The sequence below is a fragment of the Lepisma saccharinum genome, chromosome 2, assembly GCF_977018435.1.
Source record: "Lepisma saccharinum chromosome 2, izLepSacc3.1, whole genome shotgun sequence".
Taxonomy (NCBI): domain Eukaryota; kingdom Metazoa; phylum Arthropoda; class Insecta; order Zygentoma; family Lepismatidae; genus Lepisma; species Lepisma saccharinum.
Window position 1 is genome coordinate 132,308,516 of NC_139230.1, and position 26,537 is coordinate 132,335,052.

Genomic DNA, 26,537 nt, shown 5'->3' on the forward strand with positions numbered 1-26,537 from the left:
TTTGTGTTATATAAAATATGAGTGCAAGTATATCCTTGAATTGCAATTACGTACTTAAATTTGACAGGATTTTTTTTGTACTATCAGGGAAACTTGTTTAACAGCATAAATGTATTTGTTGTATTTAAGATATGTAACAGTTAATTGAATGTGATTTCTGTTGGTTTGCAGGGCCACTAACATGAATGCTCACAGTTCACGATCACATGCTATATTCATCATAACTGTTGAGTGTAGTGAGGCAGATAAACAGAATAAAATAAGAGTTGGGAAATTGAATCTTGTTGATCTAGCCGGAAGTGAAAGACAAGCAAAGGTATGGAATATAGATCTGTCTGTTATTCTACCTGGCTTTTTGAACTTTCAAGATTTGTTTGTGTTACATAAAATGGGTAATATTGTTCTGAAACTTGAGGCCTTGTTCCTGCAGGTAACATAGGAGAGTCTCGTGATACTCAGTTTGTCACTGGGATTTTTCTACTTCTGTTACATAGACAAATGTGTACACACAGGTGATCAGCTGTATTTGTATGCAATCAGTATTATTTTAGAAATACAGTCAAACTTTGATTTTATGTTCTTAAGGGGACCAAGGTGAAAAAAACTTAAAATTTTGGAAAATGTAATATCTGAGAAAATTTTAAAGCATTTGCTCTATTGGGACCATCAAGATTGAATGCATAATGTAGGAAAACATAATATTCAGGAATGTTAAATCAGAGTTCCACTGTATTCTGATTGTCTTTCAAATTAATTAAGTTCAAAATTGCTGTAAATAGCTGGTTTGATGGCCATTAATATGTATCTGATGATACATTATCCGCAGTTTCATATTCAAACCCTCTATTTTTTCTTGGTAATTCATGTCATAGATGTTTTCTCTCATGTTATTTTAAAATGGATTAAAACTACATAGATAGCACATTTAGTAAGAAACTACATATAAATAGTGTCTCATATGTTTGGTGAATACAAGTTTTAAGTTAAAAACTAGGCATTAAAAGTGGTATATAAAATTTCATTTTAGTGTTAAAATGGTGAATAAAACCCTACATTTGATTTTAAAAACTGTAGTTTTTAAACAAATTAATCATTTCCTGTGTAATAGCACATTTATGTAGTTTTTAGAGTATTAAGTTTATACCCATGCAAAGGAGTTCATTTTTGCATCTAAAATGTTTACAGCAGAATTTATCAATTTTCTGTAATTTGCATTACACTCAGGATAATTCACTCTTCAGAAAGTGTCACGTCTGTAAGTAAACTCTAAATTTCACATTTTGCAGTTCATTTCGCATCATTTCATGACAGAAGATGGTAGGAAAATGCACCTTGCACATTTCAAAAATTAAACATGCATGCCCCTATGTGTAAATTATTTTTAATTATTCAGCTTGTTTTCTACATACTATAATATAGTATATACTTTCCAGGGCCAAAGGCTAAAGGAAGCTTCTAAAATCAACTTGTCACTGTCTGCGTTAGGAAATGTGATTTCTGCTCTGATGGATGGAAGAAGTTTGCATATCCCTTACAGAGATTCCAAGTTGACAAGATTGTTGCAAGGTAAGTCTTCAAGATTTGTAGTAGTCAGATTAGTATTCCAAATGGCTTGGTTGCAGTTTTGGGGACTGTTTTGTGTATGGTTATATCAATTAATATATTATTAAATTTTACTGTAACATGTGTTATGTTTTTTAGTTAATGTGCATATATCGCATCAAAGCTTACTACTGTTACTTAGTTGCTTTCATTCCCCTATGTAACAGTTTGTTACTGCTCATTTTCCCTCCTCATTATTACCTTTACATGTGAAGGGAATATTCTAAAACTTGGTTATATGTGGGATTTTAAGTGTGAGTGTTCAGCTAAGGTATAGTGACTTTCTTACACATATACATTAATTGCCACAGTGATTTGGTCTGAAAAATATTGATTCTTTGCCTGTAAAATGTGGAAAATGCTAGGAGATTTTTTTTTATGAGATTGATGATTATGCTTATTCATCGTATATGCCTTTACAAAAGGTATTACAATGGTATATCTTTTCATTTAGCTGGTTAAGGCCAGAAGAAAAGAAAGTCATTCTTCAATATATGCATCAGTATTTATACATTTATGTGCCAAGTTTGAAAAGTGAGTGCCTGAAAAGTCCCGTCCAGAGGCTATACACGTGTGCAAGACTCCGTCCACTAATGGTTATTAATGAAGTAAACAGGGTCTCCCTGATGGCATAGTGGTAACATCATTGCCTTGTAATCAAGCTGTCCCTTGCTCTATACCAGTTGGAGGTACTCATTGGCTCAGACCACATTTTAAACTGTAGGTCCATTCCCAATTAGCCTTTCTGTGTACTGTGTATAAAGTGGACTTAAAACAATATTTCAATGATGTTGTAAACATGCTTAAATAACAGGGTTTTTTTTTTGTAAATAAAGATGTCTCTGGCATATTTAATCATGAAGTTAAAAGCAGAAGGTAATGAATATATTAAAGATAAAATTTCTAATTCCTGTGTGATCCTCATGGACATTGCAAATCAATAGTTTTATAATGTGATACACTTTAATACTACTAATAACAGTAACCCATAGCGTAAGAGCCCATGAGGGCCAGTGCTGACTGACAGACTGCAGACCTCACTACCAGAGGCCTCAGCAGAGGTGGGCAATCATCCAACCAGATACAGGGTGACATGTGGTCAGCATGGCAAACCCCTGTCTGTCATTGTAGGTTTTTCTGACCAGATTACTCTACTCATTTCTAGCTCCCCAATTTTCTCATGATAGTGGGTTTCCACAGATCCCATACACAGGCTGAAATCTCAGGAGAAATGTTATTATGCTTTCCCCAGGAGACTAAACCTGCACTTAAGACTGCACAACCATGGTGTGGGACACACTTTAAGACTATGGTTGGAAAATTCTCAATTTTCACATTGTTTGCACAAACCTTTTATTTGCCACTTTTGTTCATACCGAGATCCATAGTGGTAATTCATTCCTGAGATAAACAAATTTGAAAATACCATATTTTGTAAATCCATTATTGTTTTGAAATTCCTAAAAATGGCACAGATTTGTTTCATAAAATTAGAATTCACATCCACTCACCAAATATGATCCAAATCCAAAAGGTCAAGGGTCAACACCTCCCTGATTTGACACATTGTCATGTAGTAAAAAAAGAATATGTGTAATTTCCCAATGCTGGTTCTCAATGTCCCACTAGGATGAGAGAAGATTATATGCAACATAGTCAGGTATTGGTTTTTATGCTTATGTAATTGTTTTATTGTCTCCAAAAATGATTTCGATCAAAACTTGCATATGAGGTCAGTAAAATTAAATTTTACATTTCAATATGAACTCCAATGATCATATTTTGTTTTTTCCAAATTGTGTTTAATTTTTAGAGTAGTAAAATATTTTTTCTTTAAAATATTATATGCTAAGTTATAGTTGCACTTGCCCCTCCCTCACACTCACACAAAGGAGGTGCTATTCTTTCTGTATTAATTTGTTGTTCTGATTACTCTTGACAGATTCCTTGGGTGGAAACTCTAAAACTGTGATGGTAGCAAATATTGGTCCTGCCAATACACTTACTACATTGAGATTTGCCAATAGAGCCAAAAATATCAAGAATGATCCTCACATCAACGAAGATCCCAAAGATGCTCTTCTGCGTGAATTTCAGCAAGAGATCGCACGACTACGTGTAAGTAGCAGTTTTGGAATTTATATTTTGTCTCAAAAGTTAACAATCATTTTCAAGTCTCTTTAATCAATTAAAATCCTCGAGTATTGGATCATAGCAGTTGTGCTTTGATGTGAATGTTATAAATCTACATAGCAGTTCAATGGAAGTATAATGCCACCATGTGTATACTTGTAACTTCACAAGATGGTTTGGTATGTACAGATTAAAGCCATAAAATGTGTGATGAATTGTTTGGATTTGAAACCACTGGACTTTTGTCTTTTATATGTACCAATGCTTCAGATACTCATTCTGTCTGTCTTGGCAGTAGTGTATTTTGTAATGTGGTCATATGTAGGTAGGAGCCACAGTAGTCTGGTCAGTAGGGTGTCTGACTGCCACTTGGGAGACCTGGCTTCGATTTCCAGGGTGGATTATCTAAGGTTGGAATTACTCTAGCCTTGTCTCTGCATATAGTGGCTCTGGCATTCACCCAGCCTCAAATAAATGGGTACCCAGGGTGGTAAAAGTAGCTGGAGCATGATGCTGATCACATCATCTAAGAAAAAAAGGGTTAAGATAGAGAATGTAGTAGGGGTGGGCCTGAATGAGGCTATTATTCTCTTAATATAAATATGTAACTAGGTGACTGCAAAGAATTTTACTTTAGAAAAGGAAACTGTTTTAGTGACATGTACTTTACAAAACCAAAGCTCGTGAATTTTGTGAGGGTTATCCAGAAAGTATTTCTTTCCAATGTGCCATTCTATTTACAAACCATTTACACTGTCATTTGATGTTCATACGAAACATTAGTTTTCAACATAGTTATGTCATTGTTGTTGAGGCACTTGTCAAAGTGGTGCACCAGTTTTTGTATCCCTTCATGGTAGAATAAATACCGCCTGCAATGCAAACCATGTGGTAAAGCTTATTTGACGGTTTTCATTGTAGAACCACCAGCCATCATGGATGGATTTCTGATGTAGAAACGCATGGAAATCACTTAGCTGTAAGGGTGATGATTGAATTTTTCCCAGCCAAATTTTGTGATGAGATCTTAGATTGTAGCAGCAGTGTGTGTGGGTGGGCATAATCAATAATCATGAAAAATCCTTGCCTAAGCATACCACATCACTTATTCTGGATTGCAGGATGGATTTTTTTAAGCCTGTCTCAGTAGATACCTGCATTAATTTTGGGCCTTGAGGCAAGAAGTCTGCAAGTAGAAACTGCATTTCACATGCCGCAGGCTTCTTGATTTTCTTAAATATTATAAACTATTTGAATATCTGCAAATGGCTTCTGTACCTTCCCAAAGGATCAATAGAATCAGCATACATGTGCACTAAATCACAAGCTGTTTAGGAGAATATCAAATTGGTAAAATTGTTCACAATTGTACTAATATGCCCATGTCAACAGATACTGATAGAATACTGAATAATCTGTCCCATTACACCAGTGGTATACTTACAAACAGCTTTGATTAATTCTAAAACTTTAAATTGTTGTTATGACAGAACCCCCCAAGATTTCTTAAAATCAATATTTCAATAAAAGCAAGTCTTAGTCACTAGACTTCTAAAGTTCTAATTATTATGTCTGGGTCATAATGATCCCGTTGAAGTCAATGGGATTGTTATAAACCAGAAATGTCCGTGACTGTACCTACACTGTATCATACTTAACAACACTGAACTGTTTATATCGCGCTACCACACCAGGGTTCTCGGGTTCAACCCTGGCCTGGACATGAGTGTTCTTAGTGATTGTCCTTTCTCAAATTCATCATATCATCATTCTTTCCCATCTTCGCGATTAGAAAAAAGTGGAAGAAAAGTGAACTAAAATAAACCAAATCAATCAATTTCAAATTTAAAGTTTTAGAATTAATCAAACCTGCGGCTATGAGGATGAATGATGAACTGGATCACGGGACAATCACAATGATACACATGATGCTTTGATCAGGTTTCGAACCTGGAACCTTCGGCTATCCAGTCCGTCACCGAGGTTAGCATGTTCTCTTCTAGCAGCTGAACGTCCTCGCATATAGATAACCAACACTAACAGTACTATACCAATTTTTGCTGGGTACGGTTATAACGGGATATTGTATTAGTACTATTAAATGAACGAGATTAGAAAACTACTACCCATGAAATTACTACATAAATATGTAAAATTAGAGATATTTGGATCAAACTAAAATTGGAAAATTGACTTTTCAGTTATGGTTATACAATAATTCACATTGAGGGTGGTAAATTTAAATAAATAAGCATATGAAAATTAAACAGTATTTTCAAGAGGTCCCGGGTCCGGTACCCGGTGGAGGCACACTGCACAGTGTTTCGGATCCCACTTTAAACTGTAGGCCCAGTCCCGATTAATGTAGCTGTGCATAAAGTGTACTTAAAACCACAATTCAATAAACAGTATTTAACCGCACAAATAAAGCTAACCTAATATTTTGTGGATGTTAACGTAAGCTTTTTTTTTTAAAAAAAAGGACAAATACGAAACGAAGTTCCTAATTTTGTTTTTTTGATTAAATTCCTCTGACTACATTTCAGAATAATGCAGTGGCAACACTGCGAACAGCCTCCGTAGGCCGGAATACCCAGTCAATGGGAAACTTTTCTACAAACATCGGAGATGAACCATGAAACTGCGCCGACCGAAAATGAGCAAAAAAAAAGAGGGGGAAGAAAAACAGAGAAAACGCTGGCTGTTCATTTTTACTCATACAAAATGGAAAACAAGAAGAAATCTTCCGCGCTTGGTCCCAGTAAGAAAATAGCCAATGGAAGTTCGGGGACGAGATCCAACCTCTGGGCTTTAAAAACATGTAGAGCATTGCGAAAGAAATGGACGTTGTTTTTGTTCATATTTCAGCAAAAATGGTTATTTTACATTCTCTTCAATGCCAAGAAGAGAAGGAAATGTAACAGTGGTTCGACTATTTTATGCGTAGAGTCTCCAAACAAGAGGAAGTAAACAATGACTTTCCGCAAAATTATGTTCTCTACCAAAAACAAAAAGGTATTACATGCGTCAGAATTTAGGCTAAACAAAATTCATCAAATATTCTACGCAAGGTTTTTTCCAGATTTTGCGATTTTTTTCTATTTCTCTATAATCAACATACATGCACGTAAAAAGTACGGAAACTGTTCAAAGCTCTCAAAATATATTGTCTCTGGAGCAAGCACGAAAACAAGTCTCTGGTAAAGTGGTGACTCATGAGGGTTCGACCAATGAACCAGTGAAAGAGAAAATAAGTGCAGCTATCAGCCGTTTATAGCAGCGCTCACTGCTTTGCTCTGTCAACTCGTTTTCTTCCCTTTTCTTCCGTTGTGCACGGCCTTGCTCCAAAAATTCAAGACACAAAGTATAGAATAAAATTACGTGGTGGCATGACATATGCTTGGAAAAAATGGCAAAAAATTCAACTATTGTTAAGGAAATTTTATTCTCCCAGCAATAATGTTGATTGTTGCCATGTTTTGTATTACCCATTTGAAATCGGTTTCCTTTTTCTATGTAGGTATACTGATTACAAGTGGAGCTGTGAGAGCTCTAACACGCATTGTACTTGAAATTGTAACTCTGTCAAAGAAGTCTGTAGAGCAAGCGAACGAAAATAAGACTTCTGCGCAAGTAGTGACTCTAGATGGCTCGACCAATGAACGTGTGAGAGGGAAAGGGACTGCATGGAGGGGGCAATGCGACTTCCGCTACCAGCCTTTTCCAGCCACGCAAAATGCTTTGCTCTACCCTTCTTTGCCGTTAAGCGTGTCCTTGCTCCGCAAATTTTCGAGTCAGAGGAAAAGTACCGAGATATTCTTGCTTTCCAACTCACTGTCCAACTGTTTACTCCAGATAGTCAATGTTCTATGTTGTTATTTACTGCTGTGTTCAATGTTAGTAGATGCTAAAAGCAACAATCCTTCATCCACGTTGTCTACTCCACGGGGCCCCTTATGGGAACAAACCGGTGCTAGTGTTATTCACACAGCAAGCGGTGAGAATAAGCAGGTGAACTGTACGTGTTATTTATACAGTGTATTCGTGATACATTTCAATTTTTACTCTTTACAAGCTTTACGAGGAAAACGTTAACGTCACCAAAAATTTAAATATGAAATATAATATTGGGGAATCTAAAAATATCAGTTGAGTTGCATCATTTAAAAATTCGCATTTACAAGAAAGAAGAGTATTATGCGTGCACCAACTGCAATTTTTTTTAGTAGATGGTTAACGAAAACTAATAGCCGAGTAATAGATTTATAGTAAATTAGTTCCGAGTACAAAAAAGCAAACTAATAAGGGATTATTGTTGAAAGGGAAGTGAGGAGCTTAGAAGATCCCCTTTATATTCCAGATATTTCAGTGTTACCTTTATTGAGTTTCACTGTCATTTAATAGAAAAGGTCTACACAAAGGATCGGACGTTATATGACCTGAAATGTGTACTGATTAAATTTTAAAAAATGTTCCAAGAGAGTGGAAAATGTCCCGGAAGATGCATTTTGAATTATTGTTCACTTTAACATATTTGGAACTGTTCAATATTAGAACACAATGTGTTCAAAATGGCCAAAAGCAGTTCTGTTAATTGATCCAAAAGTGTTACTTCTATTAAAGTGTAGGTATATATACAGGATGTATAAGAAGTCCCTTACCACCCCTTGTAAAATCTGCAGTGATGATTTTGAATTTGATATGGGCGATACAAAATAGGCCTGGAGTATGTCACGGGGACGGCCCAGCACGGACAACATGTGGAGCACATTCTGTAACAGGTAAACATCACTTTCAGTTGCCAATAACTTTTTACCAAATGAAGTTACATGAAATCTGATTTCAGATTTGACATCCTGACGAAATTCTAGCCTATGGTCACATATCACATGACCCACCTATCATTTTAAATAAAAACGTTGAATTCAAGATGGCGGAACCAAGATGGCGGTCGTCCCCGTGACATACTCCAAAAGGTGTCCCCCTGAGCCTATTTTGTATCGCCCATATCAAATTCCATGAAAATGCAGATTTTACAAGGGGTGGTAAGGGACTTCTGATATACCCTGTATTACTAACCTCCATGCACCCGCCCCTTTAACACACATACATATATACTGTATACCATTATAATATTATTTTAGAGCCGGCCTCCGTGGCGGAGTGTTTATCACACCGCGCTACGACGCCAGGGGTCCCGGGTTCGAATCCTGGCCTGGGCATGGGTGTTTGTGAGTGGCCATTCATTAATTTCATCACATAATCAATCATCCTCATCTTCGCAAATTAGACAAAAAGTGGCACAAGAAGCGAAGTAAAATAAAACAAATCAATCAATCAATACTATCTTATAGTCGGCGTGGTGAAGTTCATCGCCAAAGGTTCGATTCCCGGGGTGAGTGATATTGGGTGGAAATATTTCCATTAATGTTCTTACATAGCGCGACTTTGGGGTTCACTCAGATTCCAATAGATAGGTACCTGGGTGAAACACTGAGGAGCGGGGCACGTAGTGGCCGGAGGGTGATGCTGATCACATCACCTCCACAAATGATCGTGATTATTACTACGTGATACCCTATTTGTGGCATATTGCAATGAGCAGAGAGCAGATTCTACACACACTCCCGGGTTCGATACCCGGTGGAGGCACATAGTGGTTCGGATCCCACTTTAAACTCTAGGTCCAGTCCCGATTAGCCTTACTGTGCATAAAGTGGACTGAAAACACAAAATCAGTCAATCCTGTAATGCCTGTAATGCCCGCTTATTTTTATGGACATATCCAGACATTTATATAAATATTTTAAAACTAGCACTAACCTGTGTTATAATTCATCATCTGTAATTCATCCAAGTTCTGCCCTTATATACACAAAAAAATACGCTTTAGAAGCGATGTTAAGAACCACAGATAAGAAAACATTTTAATCATAGTTTTGCTTAAGTTTATATCCTTGAAAGAGTTTTGTGTCGATGGGGATCGTTTGGAGGTTTTGAATGTGCAACACTGTATCAAGATTACGCTGCAGATGAAACCGTTAAAAGTGAATGGTTTTCGTGAGCTTCCTTGCAATCCGAAATCTCCGAGCTCGAGTTTTTTGTTCCTTCGCGACTAGATGAAGACAGAGCTGTGAATATATTGGCGAGCAGATGTAAACCAAGAGCGTGTTAATTTCGTACTGTGCGCAAGAGTGTTATTCTTGGTTATTTGCCGTTACTTGTTTGTGTTATTGCAGTGTGTATGTGTGTTGTGTCAGTGAGACAATTGGAATGCCAGCCGAAAGGTTCACGTTACAAGGGGGGTGGGGGCTGATCAGTGTTGCCCCCCACGCTTCTCCCGATCTCTCGGCTGAAGATCGAAATGAACACACAGTATGTATCCCATTTTACATTTTCCCTGGTTTAACTGGTTTAAATTTTATAGGCCATTTAATATGAAGTGAATTCCTGATTCCTTCTATTTTGAAGTCTGTAGTGTGAGCTGCACTTTCTTTTAAAACTAATTTTATCTCCTTTGTACAAATCATTCAACTTTTGAAATTTGAAACAGGATTATAAGGATTTCAGAAAAATATAGCAGTACTCTGTGTACATAAATGTGGTTCACAAATAAAATGCCAGCTTGATTTGTTGCCAATAACATGGTGAGATAAAACATGCATAGAGCCATTCATATTTTTGACAAACAGGAAATAACATGCAGTGATATTAATTTTTCGTGGTTTTGAAAAGTATGAGGTACATTGTCCTGCCATGTTTTGTCACAAGATGATATGAAATGAACTGCAAAATGTGAAATAAACTCTTAAACACTAAATTAAGAGTCTATTTACCAACACACTACTTTCTGGAGTCTGAATTATCCTGTAAGTTAAGCAAAATCGTGGGAAATTCCTTGATTATGTAAAAATTTGAGAAGCAAAATGAACTTCTTTACTTTACACAGAATAATCTTAACACCCTGATTACTACATAAATGTGCTGTTAGAAAGGAAATGTTTGTTTTGTGTAATAAGTATCATTTTCAAATCAGATTTGGAATTTTATTCACCATTTTAACACTGAAATGCCATTTTATATATACTGCTTTTGATCCAGAAATGTGCTCAGTTTTTGTACCGAAATCTTTCATTCGTGATAAATATGTGGCCCTACTATTATTGTTTCAATTAAAAGAGAACTACCTCAGGCTGTCAGTTGTCAATTTCAGTAGACACTGGGAGGCAAATATTTCTGTTTAACAGTCCCTTTATCTTTGGAACTTGCCTCTTGAAGGTTGAGATTGACAGATACCCTGATGAGTTTTGTTTAACCTTGGAGAGACAAATGAGGGGATGTAATTATTACTGCCTGTAAACTATTTGCATATTTTTGACTCAGCCTTAAAAAAGGCATTGACAAGAAGACATTCTGATGGGCTGCTGGGAGAAGAAAATCTTGAGTTTTCACATCATGATATGGATAGGCAATCAGAAAATTCCTTCTATTTTGAGAAAACTTATAAAAATCAAAATTCCTCAAACCATAATAGCAGCAGCATTGGTTTGAACAATCTTGCATAATCCTTCTTGATGAACCATAAATTTTAAACATTTTTATGACAACTGATGTTTATATGTATAATATTTTATGTAACTATATTTCCCAGCTTATGCAGAAGGAGCAAGGTAGGCTAAAAAATTAAGAGAAACAAAAATCTCAGGTACATGTTTTTATACTCTACTCAAGAGCAGGGTTGGATATTTACAAGTAAGGAAAGGTTTTCTACTTAATGGTAAAATTAACGTTGATATAAACATAATATGTAAAAATTTGTAAAATACCTAAAAAAACATGTAAAATGCATAAGAAATCTGTCAAATTCTCCAGGCACATATCTTAAAATATATGTGTCCAAAAGCTAAGCATAAACAGAAAAATGGAATGGAAAAGATGGGTGATCATGGTAAATCGTTAGCAAGGATTGTAATGCACTGTACTGCATAGGCAAGAGGTACACCAGGTGATGCCAGCATCAAATAGGCATGTGGTCGAAAGATTAATGCAAGTAGTGCACCAGACCCAGAGTGGCTCAGTCTGTAGTATTCTCGCATTGTGAGCTGAAGGTGGTCTTATAAAGAGTGTGCTGTATAGTCTCAACATGGCACAAAGATGCCTCTTTGATTCTGGATGCCTGGATGCAGGCATTTTAAACAGACTCCTAGAAGTGTTGATCCGGCAGAGACAGACTGAAACCACAGCAGCCCTGAATGCCATTCCCAGGTTCGGGAATGTCGTGAAGGTTCAGCAACACAGATGTAAGTCAGAGGCCAGTACAACCATGCCCAAGAGCAACAACTCCGTAAAAAGACCAATATCTTTTCTTAACCACATAACACCTGTCCTATTAGCTTGCAGTTGCCTCAGGAGTTAGTTTCTTTGTAAACTGTGTACTGGAGGCTCAGGAGAGCTGCTGAGCTGTATACAGACATCATGCAGTTTGTGTCCCACTCTCTCCAGAGCACATAGTGTGCTTCTTTCCTGTATAGCCAGTATCATCAAATTTGAACCTTCAATGAATATAAGACTGTGCTCATCACAGATGATTGTGATTCAGTTTGCAAACCAATTCCCAGTGCACAATGGTCTGGAGAGAACATGGCAGCCAGTAAAACCCCAGGAACATTGTGGAAGAGGACCAGTTTGGTGATCGTGGCATACTTGTGTGGACAGGCATCATGCTCAATGGTTGTACGGAGCTGCCCATCTTCGCTGATGGCACCATTATTGGCTTCTTTGTGTTATTTCAGCTTCTACATGGAACAATCATCAAGCAGGGTGGCTACTCACCAAGAATTCCTTGAATACTGGGAATTATGCGTGAATTCCACTTGAATTTTTCTCTGTAGATGTGAAAAATGGTAACTTTTATTAATCCCAATCACATTGAATTTATACATATTTATTAATGCCCTGAGGCAAGACTTTGACAGTTTAGCTTTCATTTTTATCAAGGAAGGAAAATAAAAGAAAGCTGTGTGGAAAATAAAACAGAATTCTTGCAAGATATCTTGGAAGTTGATTAGGTAAATTTCCTGTTTGCAATTCTTATAAGTTAACAATTTTACGTAGATTAGTATATCCCGTAACATTTGTGACTTGTGTTTGTAGATGTGTTTCGAGTCTTGAGTATGTAAAAAGGCAAATGTATACTCTGCACCTTAAATTATATACCCAGGTATATATACCGTTTAATTGAATTAAATTAGAATTTTTGGATAAATTGGAATTATGCAGACCCTTTATATTGTTAATATATTTGTGTATGTTTATGTATGGGTGGTGAGAGGCGGTAATACATAAGGTTTTAACGGAGAAAAAATCTTCTTGTACCCTTGAATTTTTGGAAAGTTTGCCTTGAAAACTGGGAATTATACTTGAATTTTATCATGGCCCTAGAGTGGCCATCCTGTCAAGTTCATTTTGTTTTCTCATGTTGTCATGCTGATGGAATGGGTATATTCTGGTTCTCTTGTGCCCAGAGATACAGAGACAGTCTGCAGGACTGCATGTGAAACTTTTCAGAGGTGCAGTTGATCCAGACTTCATCTTCATAGACAATAATGCACATCTGCATCGAGGCAACGAATTTGATGTTTTTCTTGATGGAGAAGATATACACCACCTGGACTGACCAGCAAAGTCAGAGAACATGAACCCTATTGAGCATGCCTGAGATGCATTAGTGATAGAGTTCCAACCCGTCAACTGCCAGCAGAGCATTTTAACCACCTCATTGCTGCTAAGTTTGCATGTTCATTGGGAGTCACCATATCTCATATTAACCACCCTGTTGTTAAAGTGAGTTTCCAGTTTTGTTCATTTTTGTCAATTTCTGCCTATGCAGAACAGTTGTCACTTTGATGTTTTGTGTTCTGTTGTATACCAGAGCTCTTTTGTTTTAAGTTTTGCCATTCTAACCTTTCAGTAATTACATGTTTTCTCATATTTTAATTATGCTTAACTTTTATTCATGAGTGTACGTTTTGGGAGGAGTCCTAGCATGCTAATCAACCATCTGACATGTTATATTGATAGTGACAATGTTTTAATAGGAAGAGGTATATTATTACTACTAATAAATTTCATTAATCAAAATTACTCAATAATTATTATTGTTACATGAATAAGTTAAAAGATTGTGTAAGAGGAAAATTACTAGACAGATTCATTATGCATAGTTTATTTCTAGTTAACATTGTCAAAATTTGTATAAAACATCTATTCTACTAAAGAAACTAATGTCAGAATAACTAGAGAAGTGTAATATTTATGGAATAACTAAAATATTGTTCATGGTCGGCATGGTAAATGCAGTTTTAGTATTGCACAGGTGACATTCCACATTGCAAATTAATTTGTTAAGGCATCTGGGATAGAGATGGTAGTGCATCAATGCTTTTTCTATCATCTGGTAGTACCGGAGGGTGGAAATTGGCAAATTGGGCTGTCTGCTGTGTTGTGGAATTTTTCGTGTTTGTAGGACAGGTGATAGGTACATGCTGTCTGGGAATTTTTTAAGTATGGGGTGCTAGGTCAGGTGTGCTTGTCTGAATTTATCATTGGTTTCTGCTGGATGAAAGCACCCATTTCTTTGATGACGATAACCATGAGGGAACTAGTTGGGTGAAGTATGGAGGAGATGGAATGGTTTGTGGCATTAGAGGTGTTATGGAAGGCCTGATCTTGATGACACTTTTTTTTTCTCCATCATTTAAGTTCTCTCTGATTCATTCTTGTACTGTACTGCCCTGCCAATGTAGTGGTTTTGGCATTGGCATGTGGTCTTGTAGATACCAGTGGATGTGAGTTTTGGTAGGTAATATCCCTTTTAAGTTCAGTAGGGCTCTTCCAATCTGGGATATTGGTTTGTGTGCAAGTCTGATGTTGCATGGTTTTAGTGCCTTGGATATTTTGGATGCAATCCATTTGTGTTTTGGGTCATCTCTTCATTGTGAGTGTTGGAACTGGGCTTCAGTTTTTGCACAACACATTGATAGCTGGTGTTCAGTGTATCTATTGTTCAATCCTATCTCTTTGATGTGCTCTTTCGTCTTGAAGGGCATCTACCATGGAAATGTGTGAATACTCTTCTATAGGAATTAATCCTCACTCCCAGTATTCTATTTTGGGTGGGTGTTTGAATTTAGAATGGATGTATTTGGTGCCTGAGTATGGTTTCCTGTACATAGAAGTGATGAACTTGGTTGGGTGAGTATGGATTTTTCTGCTGTGTGAGACATGATGCTTGAAGGGGGTGCTGATAGTGGGTTGCCCATCGCTAGACCCTCTGTTTGGTGGAAGAAATTGTTCTCAAATTGGAAATAGTTGTGGATGAGGCAGGCATGTAGAAGAGTACAAATTTATTGGATTTCTTGCAGTTGTGTCCTGTTGCTGTTGAACTATGTTCTAGTATAGTCAAATGCGAAGTTGATTGGTACTGATCTGTACGTGTTGACTAACTTGAGTTGTCGGCTTTGGCAAAGAAAGTTATGAATTCCTTGGCTTTAAGGCTGTTGTTTAGGCAGTAATATATATATACGTAGCTTGTCATTGTGGGCAGTGAGTTTCAAGAGGGGCTATTTTCTGTCAGGTGTACACTGGACTGATTGAAACCATCCACTTTGATTCTTACAGGTGTTCCTGTTTGTGAGTTTCTGGTATGACATATGCACATAGAAGTCTAGCGTGAGTGTTAACTTTCACTTTTTTTTTTAAAGAGGGCACTCTTCTCCATGACTCTTCTTGTAATCATGAAATATTTCAATCAAAGTAAATCTCTTGAGGCGATATGTATATCCAAGCTGCAAGCTTGTGGCAGGCACAATAACCAAATGAAAGACTGTGTTCAACAGAATGTATGTTTATACAGTATCAGAATGTCATTGAATTATGTATTTGGATTCATCCAAATTTTTTGAGTAAAATGTTTTTTTTTTTTTTTTTTAATGTAGGTATTCAGGTAATTTATGTAAAATATGTATAGAGTGTCCAACCCTGCTCAAGAGTGTTTCAAGGAAATTGATGACATCATATGTGACATGGTATTTTCTATCATATTTAATAGTGACATTTTACCCCTTTTATGGATTAGGTTGCATTTTCCAAATTTCTGATATTACCATATGCTATATGTTGTAGTTCAATCTTTTTACAGGCTGAAAATTTAATGACACTGGAGTTGGATATGCCTATTCAGACAACACTTGTGTATGATACACCAAAGGTTGCACCAAAAGTTCAAGCAGCTTTAGATGCTGCACTATGTACTGTTGAACGAGATGTTGACATTGATGCAAGTTCTGCAGTGTTAAACTCAGGTGGAAAATTAAAATCTAGTCGACGTGAAAAATGCAAAGTGAAAAATAGGTGCGTATAGAATAGAACACCAGCTTGTATTCATTGCTGGCTGTTCATTTTCGAAGTCTTTATCGCATTACACCTAGCTTCTGTGTTGGTGATCGTTTTCTTTATTCCCAAGCATTTGTGGTGGTGGCTTTTGCCTTGCATGCTCTTGCACCATGCATGCTCTTGCACCTCTTCTTGTTAACCATTACCTATTTAATACAATTAATTATAATACACATAATTAACAATCCTGGAAGATCAAGGTGCTCCCCCTTAGTTGGCTAATTCCCATATAATGTCAAGTACTAGTTTTCTACCCTTGCTTGTTACTTCTGTAAAATATTGCCCAGGAACCACGGCAAGAACATATGATTTGATGAATAAATGGCTGTACTCAGGTTGTAATGAATTGGCGACCTCCGTGGTGGAGTGGTGATCACAGTGTGCTCCAACACAAGGGGTCCCAGGTTCAAATTGCAGCCTGGGTATGGGTGTTCTTTGTGAGCATGTCGTCATCAATTTCATCATATCCACCAACACACTTCGTCACAGACACTCTGGATTTACTAAACACTAAATTTGTGCTTTTGCTTTTTTTTTTAAATCATTGGCTGGTGAAGTTGAATAATAGGAGAAATTCAATGCATTATTATTAGTATAATTAACAGTGGAACCTCTAGTTTAGGTTTATCTGGCAACAAAGGTGGAAATCTCAAAATTTAAAATGAGATTAATTGTGTAATATTTTACTGTTTGGATTGTGTAGAGGGGAAAAATTTAAAATACAGAAATATAAAATCAGGATTCAACTGTATCGTAATTGAAAATGAAACTTGTAAAAAAGGCTTTTATTTAATCTGTAAATAAGTGCAAGTAATGCAAAGTAGGTTATCAGATTATCTACTGAGTGGAAATTAAATATGAATTATACAAAATTTTCTCCTTTGTCAAAGTAATGAAAACCAGAGACTACCTTTACATATTTTTGGAGTAGTGTTTTTGCTGCTACCAAATACTAAAAAGTTTCTTCATCAAATTTTGGGAAAAGTTCTCTTTCAAAAGCTGAAAATATATTTAAATTTTGTCTTTCTTCAGCAACCATTATAATCATGGAAATAGTCAAGTGTTTCTCATGTGTGCTGGTGTGCTTTGAATTTTAAGTACTGTTGCATCACTTTTGTCACTATTTTTGAATCACGACAATGATGATTAGATGCAACTCATGGATGCACAGCAAACCCATGCAAAGGTCAGGACTTATAACAAACCTTAAGATTGGATATAGAATTCATAGTTATTCAGTGGTGTGTGTTTATATAAATGAACTTGCAAGATAGCAGCAGATATTTTTCTTCATCTGTAAGATGACTGTTCTTCTGTCATTCATTGTTTTACATATTTTACATAATATCATATTCAGTTTCACAATTAAATTACATGAACCTGGGAAATATTGATATGGTTAAATAATTAGTTAGCTCTTTATATCCAAACAGGAGAGTCCATAGAGAGCTTTGTGTGTTCATATTTTTTAAAAATTAATGTTACATTGAGTTTCATAAACCCAAGTTGACACTTGTGAAATAAGCTTATTCTTTATGCTTGAAATTATGGAAGAGAAGGGGGACAGCTGCCTGTGCTAACATGGTATCTTTTTGTTCATAATTTGTTCCCAGGTAAGTGTTTTTCCTGATCAACTTGCACAATATTGGAGGCAGATATGTTGCACTGATGTAAGAAATTTAGTTGCAAAAAAGTATATATAAGTTGCATGTCTTGGTTATGGTTGTAATTGCAAGCTTAATTGATTCTTATCTACAGGTAGCGAAATCCTTATTGCATTCTTCATGGGAGATGTTTGTTTTGCATGTTTTTTGTTTTCTTTTTAATCCTTTAGTGAGAGCAGAATGGGTGGTCAAGCTGGCTGATTGATATCTGCAGTCACCCCTTCTGTTTCACCCCTGTTTTAGCATTGATAATGTCCATTTTAGGGAGCAAAATGTTAACCTGTATTACATATTTTTCATATTTTTGTGTTATCACCTTGTCTTCTTCCTTTTTCCTCTGTTGTATACTTCACAATGTCTGTGTTATGCAAACAAAATATGGTCAATCCATAAACCATTTTGGAAATTTTTAATGTTTTTTTTTTTTTGGTATGATTTCTTCTGTGGTTAAAAACTGATGACATTAAAATTTTAGCACATTGGGTATAGAAATGGTTGCCATGTTTCCATCATGGCATGTAGTGAATTTTGCACATACGTAAGATCATGCACAAAATTATTTATTTATTTATATGGGATAGGCTGATGTGAAATTTTATGGAAGGTTTATCTCGTGCACATCAGCATTGAAATTAAATTCTAGTTATTGATTTGAAGAGGAATTTTTGTTTTATCAGCATTCTGTGTTATAAAGACTTGACAATATATTGTTTTAATATGTAGAAACATACTGCTTGTAATATGGGTACATTCCAAAGCATTTTTTTTCTTTTCATTCATGCATGCAGGCAACTAAACAATGTAGGAATAGTTCTCACAAGGCAAAAGTACAATGATGCCAATGCATGGTGTTGGACATTGCCTTGAATATTATGAACAGTGGTTGTGAGAAACCACACAGTTCTGTGTGCAGTGTTCTTGTTGTAATATGTTTTTTTGTTGTTTCAGACCAAAGATGGCAAAAGATTTGTCCCAAAGAGCAAAGCCAGACAGCGCTGCATCAATCGTTTATCCCCAGGCAAGAGGCCTGGTTCCGAAGTAGCCTCAAACCAGAAATCTATTGTAGATGATGATGAAGCACAACAGCAACCTGCAAATTTAAATCCACTTGTAGAGACTAATGACGGTCATGGAAGACAAATTGTTGATGGTAATAATGGGGGAGAAGAACCTCCTCCAGATGAAAATAACAACAATAGAGTACCTTTAGATGGTTTTTTTGTTCTGGATGATGAAGAGATGTTCAAATTCCTTGTTCAGTTGTTACTTCATTGTGCTATGGCTGTTGAATTTTCAGACTTGCCACTTTCTTGGCTTCCTCATCTTCTGTTTTGGGTGTTTGTGTTGAAGTATTTATGGGATGCTGTATTTGGGTAAATTTTTTATGTTCTCGCAAGTCATTTTAGAGCACTCTCAGAAATTTGAAACTATTGTAAGACTGATAGAATTTTGGCTGTGTTAATAATTTATTTTTAGTTGTGTTGGATCTCTCGTGAGAGTGAATTTGTAGTAGCATTGAGTTCGTTGTATTTATTTTGCATGTGTAGGCCTTGATGGGAACAAACTCATGTTGTAATGGAACATTTGCGCTAGCATGAATGTACGTTTGATGCCACACATGTATTGGCCCCCATTGTGACCATGCTAACTGTCACAAGTTTTGGCTGTGTTTATAATTAATTTCCTTTTAGTTGTGTTCAATCTGAGAGTAAATTTGTGAGAGTATGAAGTTTGTTGTTATTCATTTATTTTCAATTTTGTCATCAGTTAATTCAGATGTAAAGTTTTTGTTTTTTCACCATTTCATTTTTATGTTGCACTTGACTATTATAAGTAAAGGTACTATTAGCATAAAAATTTTGAAGTGTAACAGTGATGGTAAAATAAAATGTGTCAAGTAAAATAATTTCCTATTATTCCATTCATTAAAATTTTAGGGATCAACAGAAAATTTGTGTATGTGTGTGCTTTTGAGTATTTTTGCAAACAAAAGTTTCACATGTGTGTATTCCACAATCTTCACAACTTTTATAGCATAAGTTCAAATGCACAAGCAAATTAGATTTTACAGTGCAGTAGGGTGGTCCAAAAAAAGAAAACCTTTCATATGCCTGTTATTTATTTTTTTCCTCCTTCAAAGAACTTTGCACCCAAAAATTTACATTGGTAAATGCTTATCAAAGTTTTAATATAAGTCCCATGCTTAATATAGACAACACACATGCAAACACACTTAACTTCATTTCCTTCATTATTACTTTTCATAATACATAATCAACACACGTGTCCCACACTAAATCTACCAGTTTATAAACATGAGTTTATTGTTTTTTTGTAAGTTCATTAAGAAAATTAAAATACAACTCAGTTTTTTGAACCCAAAATTTTATTTTAGGTGCAGAAAAGTCCCTATTTTTTTCTCCTTGTTTCAGTTTGGACAAAAATTTTAAGTCATTACTTTTTGATATCCTTGAGTGACCCCTAAAATTTTACACAAATGCTTTTTAGATTAAAATTAACTAAATTACCAACATGCCTCATTACTTTCTTAGCAATGAATGTTTACCATGTTATGGACCACCTTAACAGTGCAAATTATAGCTAGTTATTTATAGTGTCACTCTGCATTGAAACATTTTTTTTCATTTCAATTCCTTTCGCAGGTCAAATTTAGATAAAGTAAGATACTTTGCACAAAACTGTGAATGTGAATGTTGTGATAGAAAACATTCAGTTATCATTTCCAGAATAAAGTAATCCAAACATGTGTAATGCATTGCTTTTTTTTTTCATTTGTACCCTATTTTATGCATTGGGGTTGGTTTCAATCCACAGCACAATAAAAGTGTTTCATGCAATCTAGTTAATAACTTAAGTTTTCTAGGTTTTTTTTTTTTTACCAGTTTACCTCAATCCATTACCAACAGAAGTGTAAATACAAGGTTTATACACATCTACGCTCATGCAATGCTGAGGTCACAGTACACTCACGCTCTGCTCTCAAGTCAGGGGGCTATCCACACTAGCGGTCAAGCTTCACTCCAGTCAAGGTACGATCATTGTCAGTCTGGTGTTTGGTTTCTTGACAGAGTATACACCAATTTTTCAGTATAAAGAGCCTGCTAATTGATGCATAATATATTTTCAACGTTCAACTTAGCTTTTACAGCACTGGCGTTCAAAGAAAATGACAAAGAATTTCGATAGTAGTTAATGATTGATGTGGTTGATTTTAATTCGCTTTTCTGCCAGTTTAGCTAATCTCTATGATGAAAATCAGTGTTGATACAATGAAATTGATGAAGGGACATCAGAAAGAACATCCATGTCCAGGCTGGGATTTGAACCTGGGACAACTGATGCCATAGCATGCTGTAATACCTCTCGGCCACATGCCTGCCCGCTGGCACCTTGTAATCAATAGGTTCTGGGTTTGATACTCAGTGGAGGCATATAGTGGTTTGGATTCCACTTTAAATTGTAGGTCCAGTCCCGATTAGCCTTACTGTGCATGAAATGGACTTAAAACCAACTCAATCAGCCACGACGGTCGGCTATTATAAATATAATACTGTTTATTGCTGTTATACATTTAGTTTGAAAGTGGCAAACGCTTATTTGCAGCTACAATGTTCAAAACTGCAAATGTTAACATTGGCAAACACTACTTTGTTGGTCCAGGTTTGGTATGAACATTTCTGGCTCATTGTGTCATGTCAACATTGTTGTCCATTTATTTTATAAAAGTATCCGCCACAACACATGACAAATATACTTGTTGTAAGCCTAGTTTCAAGGACCCGATGCAACCAGTGGTGTGGTGCTGATCACATCACCCCCACCTTTGGCCATGATCAAAAAAGTGTGGGGCCCCAACTCCACACCCCCTGTACGTCTTCACAGCATGGTGAAAAGCACAGGAGAGCAGAGTAAATGTTAATTGATGTATTTATTGTGCAGTGTTAACTAGATATTTCATTCTCATATGTATGTGAATATAGTACAGCCAACGGCAAATTAAATAGGAGACAAAAGCTTTTCATGACGGAAAATAATTTGGCAATGCTGTGAACACAGAGGCATTCTTGATAAGGTGCTTGAGGAGCATCGAGCAAACTTTCCTTAAAAGCAAAACTCCAGTATTGAAGGTCATGCTACATGTGGATTGGCAACTTTCGGGAGTGTGCTGTCTGTCTCCACAGTTCTCCCCAAATGCCTGTTTGAAGATGAATCTTCTGCTAGCATTTTATTTTTCAAATTTAGTTCTGATATTGTAGTCATTTTACAATTATTTTGATTTGATCTTATTTTGCTTTGCTTTTATGTTACTCTTATAACACTGATAAACAAATTCAAACTTTTTTTTGCTCCTTTGAACGAAAATAGGTGATTGTTTATAATTCGACCCCGCTGAATCCAAATCTGAAAATTGAAATGCTGTATCACCTATCGTTTTCCCTGGATTTTCATTTTTTGTTTTTAATAAAAATTTAATTCCCTTTGTAATAATACATCGAAATTTGAAATTATTTTTGTTTCTTTTCTCATGAAATAAGATTTAAATATTGAAGTGAATAACTATGAAATATAAAAAAATTAAGAAATATAAATAGGACCGATTTTGACTGTTCAATGAAGAAATTTCATGCAAAAAAAAGGGAAAAAAACACATTTTTACTCACATTTTCAAAATTTCTTTCTTGAACTCTGCCGTTTGTAACTGCCACCAGAAACCTATTCCTTGAGGTTCCAACAGTAGTCTGCTAACATGTTCTGTACCGATTTTCCTGCATATCGTTTCTCCATGACAGAAATATCCTGGTTAAATCTCTCGCCGCATTCATCACTAACCGCGCCCAAGTTAAGAGGGAAAGAGTCCAAATGCGAATGTAAAAAGTGAATTTTCAAGGACATATTGCATCCCATGAACTGATAACACTTCAACAAGTTCTTAACAAGTTCCATGTAGTTGTCAGCTTTCACATTTCCAAGAAAATTACAGCATACTTGTCTGAAAGCTAACCATGCGCATTTCTCTTTTTCTGTTAGCAATTCCACAATGTTGTCATCATGAATTATCTCACGGATTTTCGGCCCAATAAATATGCCTTCTTTTAACTTACTATCACTGAGTTTAGGAAATGTTTTTCTCAAGTACCCAAAACCCTCACCGTGTTTATCCAAAGCCTTAACAAATTTTTTCATCAGCCCTAACTTTGTATGCAACGGTGGTAACAAAGGCTTTTTATAGGTTTGTCGCGTGTTACTCACAAATCCAGAATATAAAAAAGGAAAGTTAAAAATTTGTACTTACGTATGTGAGTATAGTGCTCTTATTGTAGAACGACGTTTCAGAGATTGACTATCTCTTTCCTCAGGTTCGTATAAAAACTAAGTACTTGGCATAGTACTGCGTCAAAAATGTAATATGAGGATTGTGGTTAAGGGTTGGTTAGGGTACATTTAAAATATTAAGTTTTTGCTATTAGAAGTACGTAAAAAACAAGCCGTTCCCTAATAAAACTTGTACAGTAGACCTATTCACAGGTAAAAAAGTTAAAAAAGTTAAAAATCTAAAAAACCTGCATAAATCACAATGCAACCTGCAGGTTTGGCCTATCCTACCCAACTGTGCTTATCCATCCACATGAAGGTCAATTCACAACGAATATTTCCCCTCCCCTTAATTTTCTCGTTTCCCCTTATTACATCACAAATCCAACGTGAATTCACGTTCCTCTCTTGCAGCTTGCATAACTTCCGGAGTGACGTGGAAACCGATATTGGGTTCAATCTTCCAGGCTTTATCCCATTTTTTGAGGAAATTGATCCACCCTTCTTCCAAATTTCCTTCGTCCCTATTAAGATTATTCTTCCCCCCCCCCTTACAAATACTCGCTGTTTCATACTCGTTTCTTCCTAATTTCCTCCCCTCTTTTCTGATTATCTCTTTTTTTGCAATTCTATGTTTCCTAATTTCCTCCCCTCTTTTCTGATTATCTCTTTTTGGCGATGGGAAACCCCATTTCGGGTATAGTAGCGAGCATTTTTATGCACTTCATTGAGAAGGCAGCTTTGGAAAAAACAGGAATGGGTATTAAATATTATGGGAGATACGTTGATGATATCTTGATTATAGGAAAGGGGGTAGCACTGAACAAGGTTTTTGAAGAATTAGAAAAACAAGATGAAAGAATAATCTTCACTAGGGAAAACTTAAGCGATGGAAAAATCAATTTCCTGGATCTTAGTATCTTGAAAGAAGGGAATAGTATTAGAACAGGAGTACATCATAAACCCCGATCGGGGAACTTATATATTAACAAGGAATCGGCGCACCCCGAAATAACAAAGAAAAACGTATTCCTTAACTTTTTTATTAGGGCCGGTAGACTATGCAATAATGAAAAAGAAAAAGACAACGAAATTCGGTGGATAAGAAAAACAGGATTAAAAAACGGATACACAAATAGAGAAATGGATAAGATAGCGGAGAGAGCACGGAAAATTATTAGGAAAGAAGGGGATCAAAAAGAAGGGGAAAAAATCGAAAATAGGAGGGTAAAGTACGTTGGCATCCCTTACCATCAATCCGTATCGGAAAAAATCGGAAAAATAACGAGAGATTTTGGAATCGTTTGCGGGATGAAAGCACCAAAGAATGTAGAAAAATACTTCACCGATTATAAGAAAGGAAAGACAACTAGGGAAATACCGGAAAAACAGAAGGGGGTTTATCGAATAGAATGCCAATGCGGGAAGGAGTACATAGGACAGACGGGCCGAAATATGGGTAAAAGATGGAGCGAGCATGAAAAGGACATAAGGGAAAAAGTTCCCAAAACGGGTCTCTCAGAACACAGTTTGGAAAGTGGGCATAGAATTGCAAAAAAAGAGATAATCAGAAAAGAGGGGAGGAAATTAGGAAGAAACGTGTATGAAACAGCGAGTATTTGTAGGGGGGGAAGAATAATCTTAATAGGGACGAAGGAAATTTGGAAGAAGGGTGGATCAATTTCCTCAAAAAATGGGATAAAGCCTGGAAGATTGAACCCAATATCGGTTTCCACGTCACTCCGGAAGTTATGCAAGCTGCAAGAGAGGAACGTGAATTCACGTTGGATTTGTGATGTAATAAGGGGAAACGAGAAAATTAAGGGGAGGGGAAATATTCGTTGTGAATTGACCTTCATGTGGATGGATAAGCACAGTTGGGTAGGATAGGCCAAACCTGCAGGTTGCATTGTGATTTATGCAGGTTTTTTAGATTTTTAACTTTTTTAACTTTTTTACCTGTGAATAGGTCTACTGTACAAGTTTTATTAGGGAACGGCTTGTTTTTTACGTACTTCTAATAGCAAAAACTTAATATTTTAAATGTACCCTAACCAACCCTTAACCACAATCCTCATATTACATTTTTGACGCAGTACTATGCCAAGTACTTAGTTTTTATACGAACCTGAGGAAAGAGATAGTCAATCTCTGAAACGTCGTTCTACAATAAGAGCACTATACTCACATACGTAAGTACAAATTTTTAACTTTCCTTTTTTATTATATGGTGGTAACAAAATCTTGTCTTTCTCAAGTAGAGCGTGATTCCTAACACTCTTCTCTCTAGGAATTACGTTTTTTTGTATGGGCCAATCCACAGTGTTGTAATGTTTATCTTTTACCCGGCTGTCCCATTCGCAAAGAAAGCAACAAAATTTTGTTAACCCAGACTTCATGCCTAACAGTATACCAATCATTTTGAGGTCTCCGCATATATGCCAACCATATTTTTCATAATTTATCACTTTTAATATTGTATCCATATTTTCATATGTTTCCTTCATGGTGGAAGAATAGGCAAAGGGTACTGATGTGTATATATTCCCATTATGCAACAATACTACTTTCAAACTATTCTTAGATGAATCTAAAAATAGTCTGCACTCATTTGGGTTGTGACTCCTTCCAAGTTCTTGCAAAAGGCCTTCTACATCATTGCAGTAAGTTAACTCATTACTAACAGAAAAAAAAGTGTCAGTGATTGTTGACGTTTCCGATATGACACCTGAACACCATCTTGTAATAAATTCCACCCTCGGAGACGAGAACCTAATAATTCCGCTTGAACTTTAGAAAGGTTGAGGTCTCTGACTAGATCATTTAGTTCAGATTGGGAAATAAAGTGAGGTATATTTGGATCAGGCAATTTGGATCGGTGTTTGAATATGAGGGTCCAGGTTCGTCATCTGGAGAAGCACTGCTTGGTTCTGTTTCATTCACTGTCCATTCTTTAGGAGGCTTAAGAATTGGTATAAAATCATGACTCATAGGTTTCTTGGCTGAAGGAACATCAGGATAAAATATAGAATGTTTTGATTTAGAACTATATCCCACTATCTTTGTTAAACAGAAGTAACAATCCGTAGTATGATCTTTCTGTTCTGTCCATATTACAGGGTTTCCGAAGGACATTGATTAGTGAGTGCCATTAAGCCAACCACGTAAAGTTTGCGAACAATTACAACAAATTTTACCTGGTGCCCAGCTTTTTCCCTCGTCTACATTACTTCCAAAATACAACTTATATGCTTTTTCACTATAAGGTGATAGTATTTCTCTGTGACTTTGGAGTAAATTCCCCACAAAACAAGTTCGGGTTATTCACACATTTGCGTGACATGGTGAACT

The 26,537-nt window shown here is 36.1% G+C and overlaps 1 protein-coding gene across 1 annotated transcript in view; it reads left to right on the top strand.

The window, feature by feature from the left end:
• The window catches only part of LOC145983650 (kinesin-like protein KIF3B), a 42,271-nt gene extending 22,300 nt beyond the window's left edge, over positions 1-19,971 (top strand). Inside the window, exons 6-10 of the mRNA XM_083116711.1 lie at positions 172-316; positions 1,434-1,566; positions 3,545-3,720; positions 15,935-16,146; positions 18,801-19,971. Of these exons, the coding sequence (XP_082972837.1) occupies positions 172-316; positions 1,434-1,566; positions 3,545-3,720; positions 15,935-16,146; positions 18,801-18,894 (760 nt within the window). The 3' untranslated portion in view covers positions 18,895-19,971. The remainder of the gene's footprint in view (positions 1-171; positions 317-1,433; positions 1,567-3,544; positions 3,721-15,934; positions 16,147-18,800) is intronic.
• Positions 19,972-26,537: the final 6,566 nt, after the last annotated feature.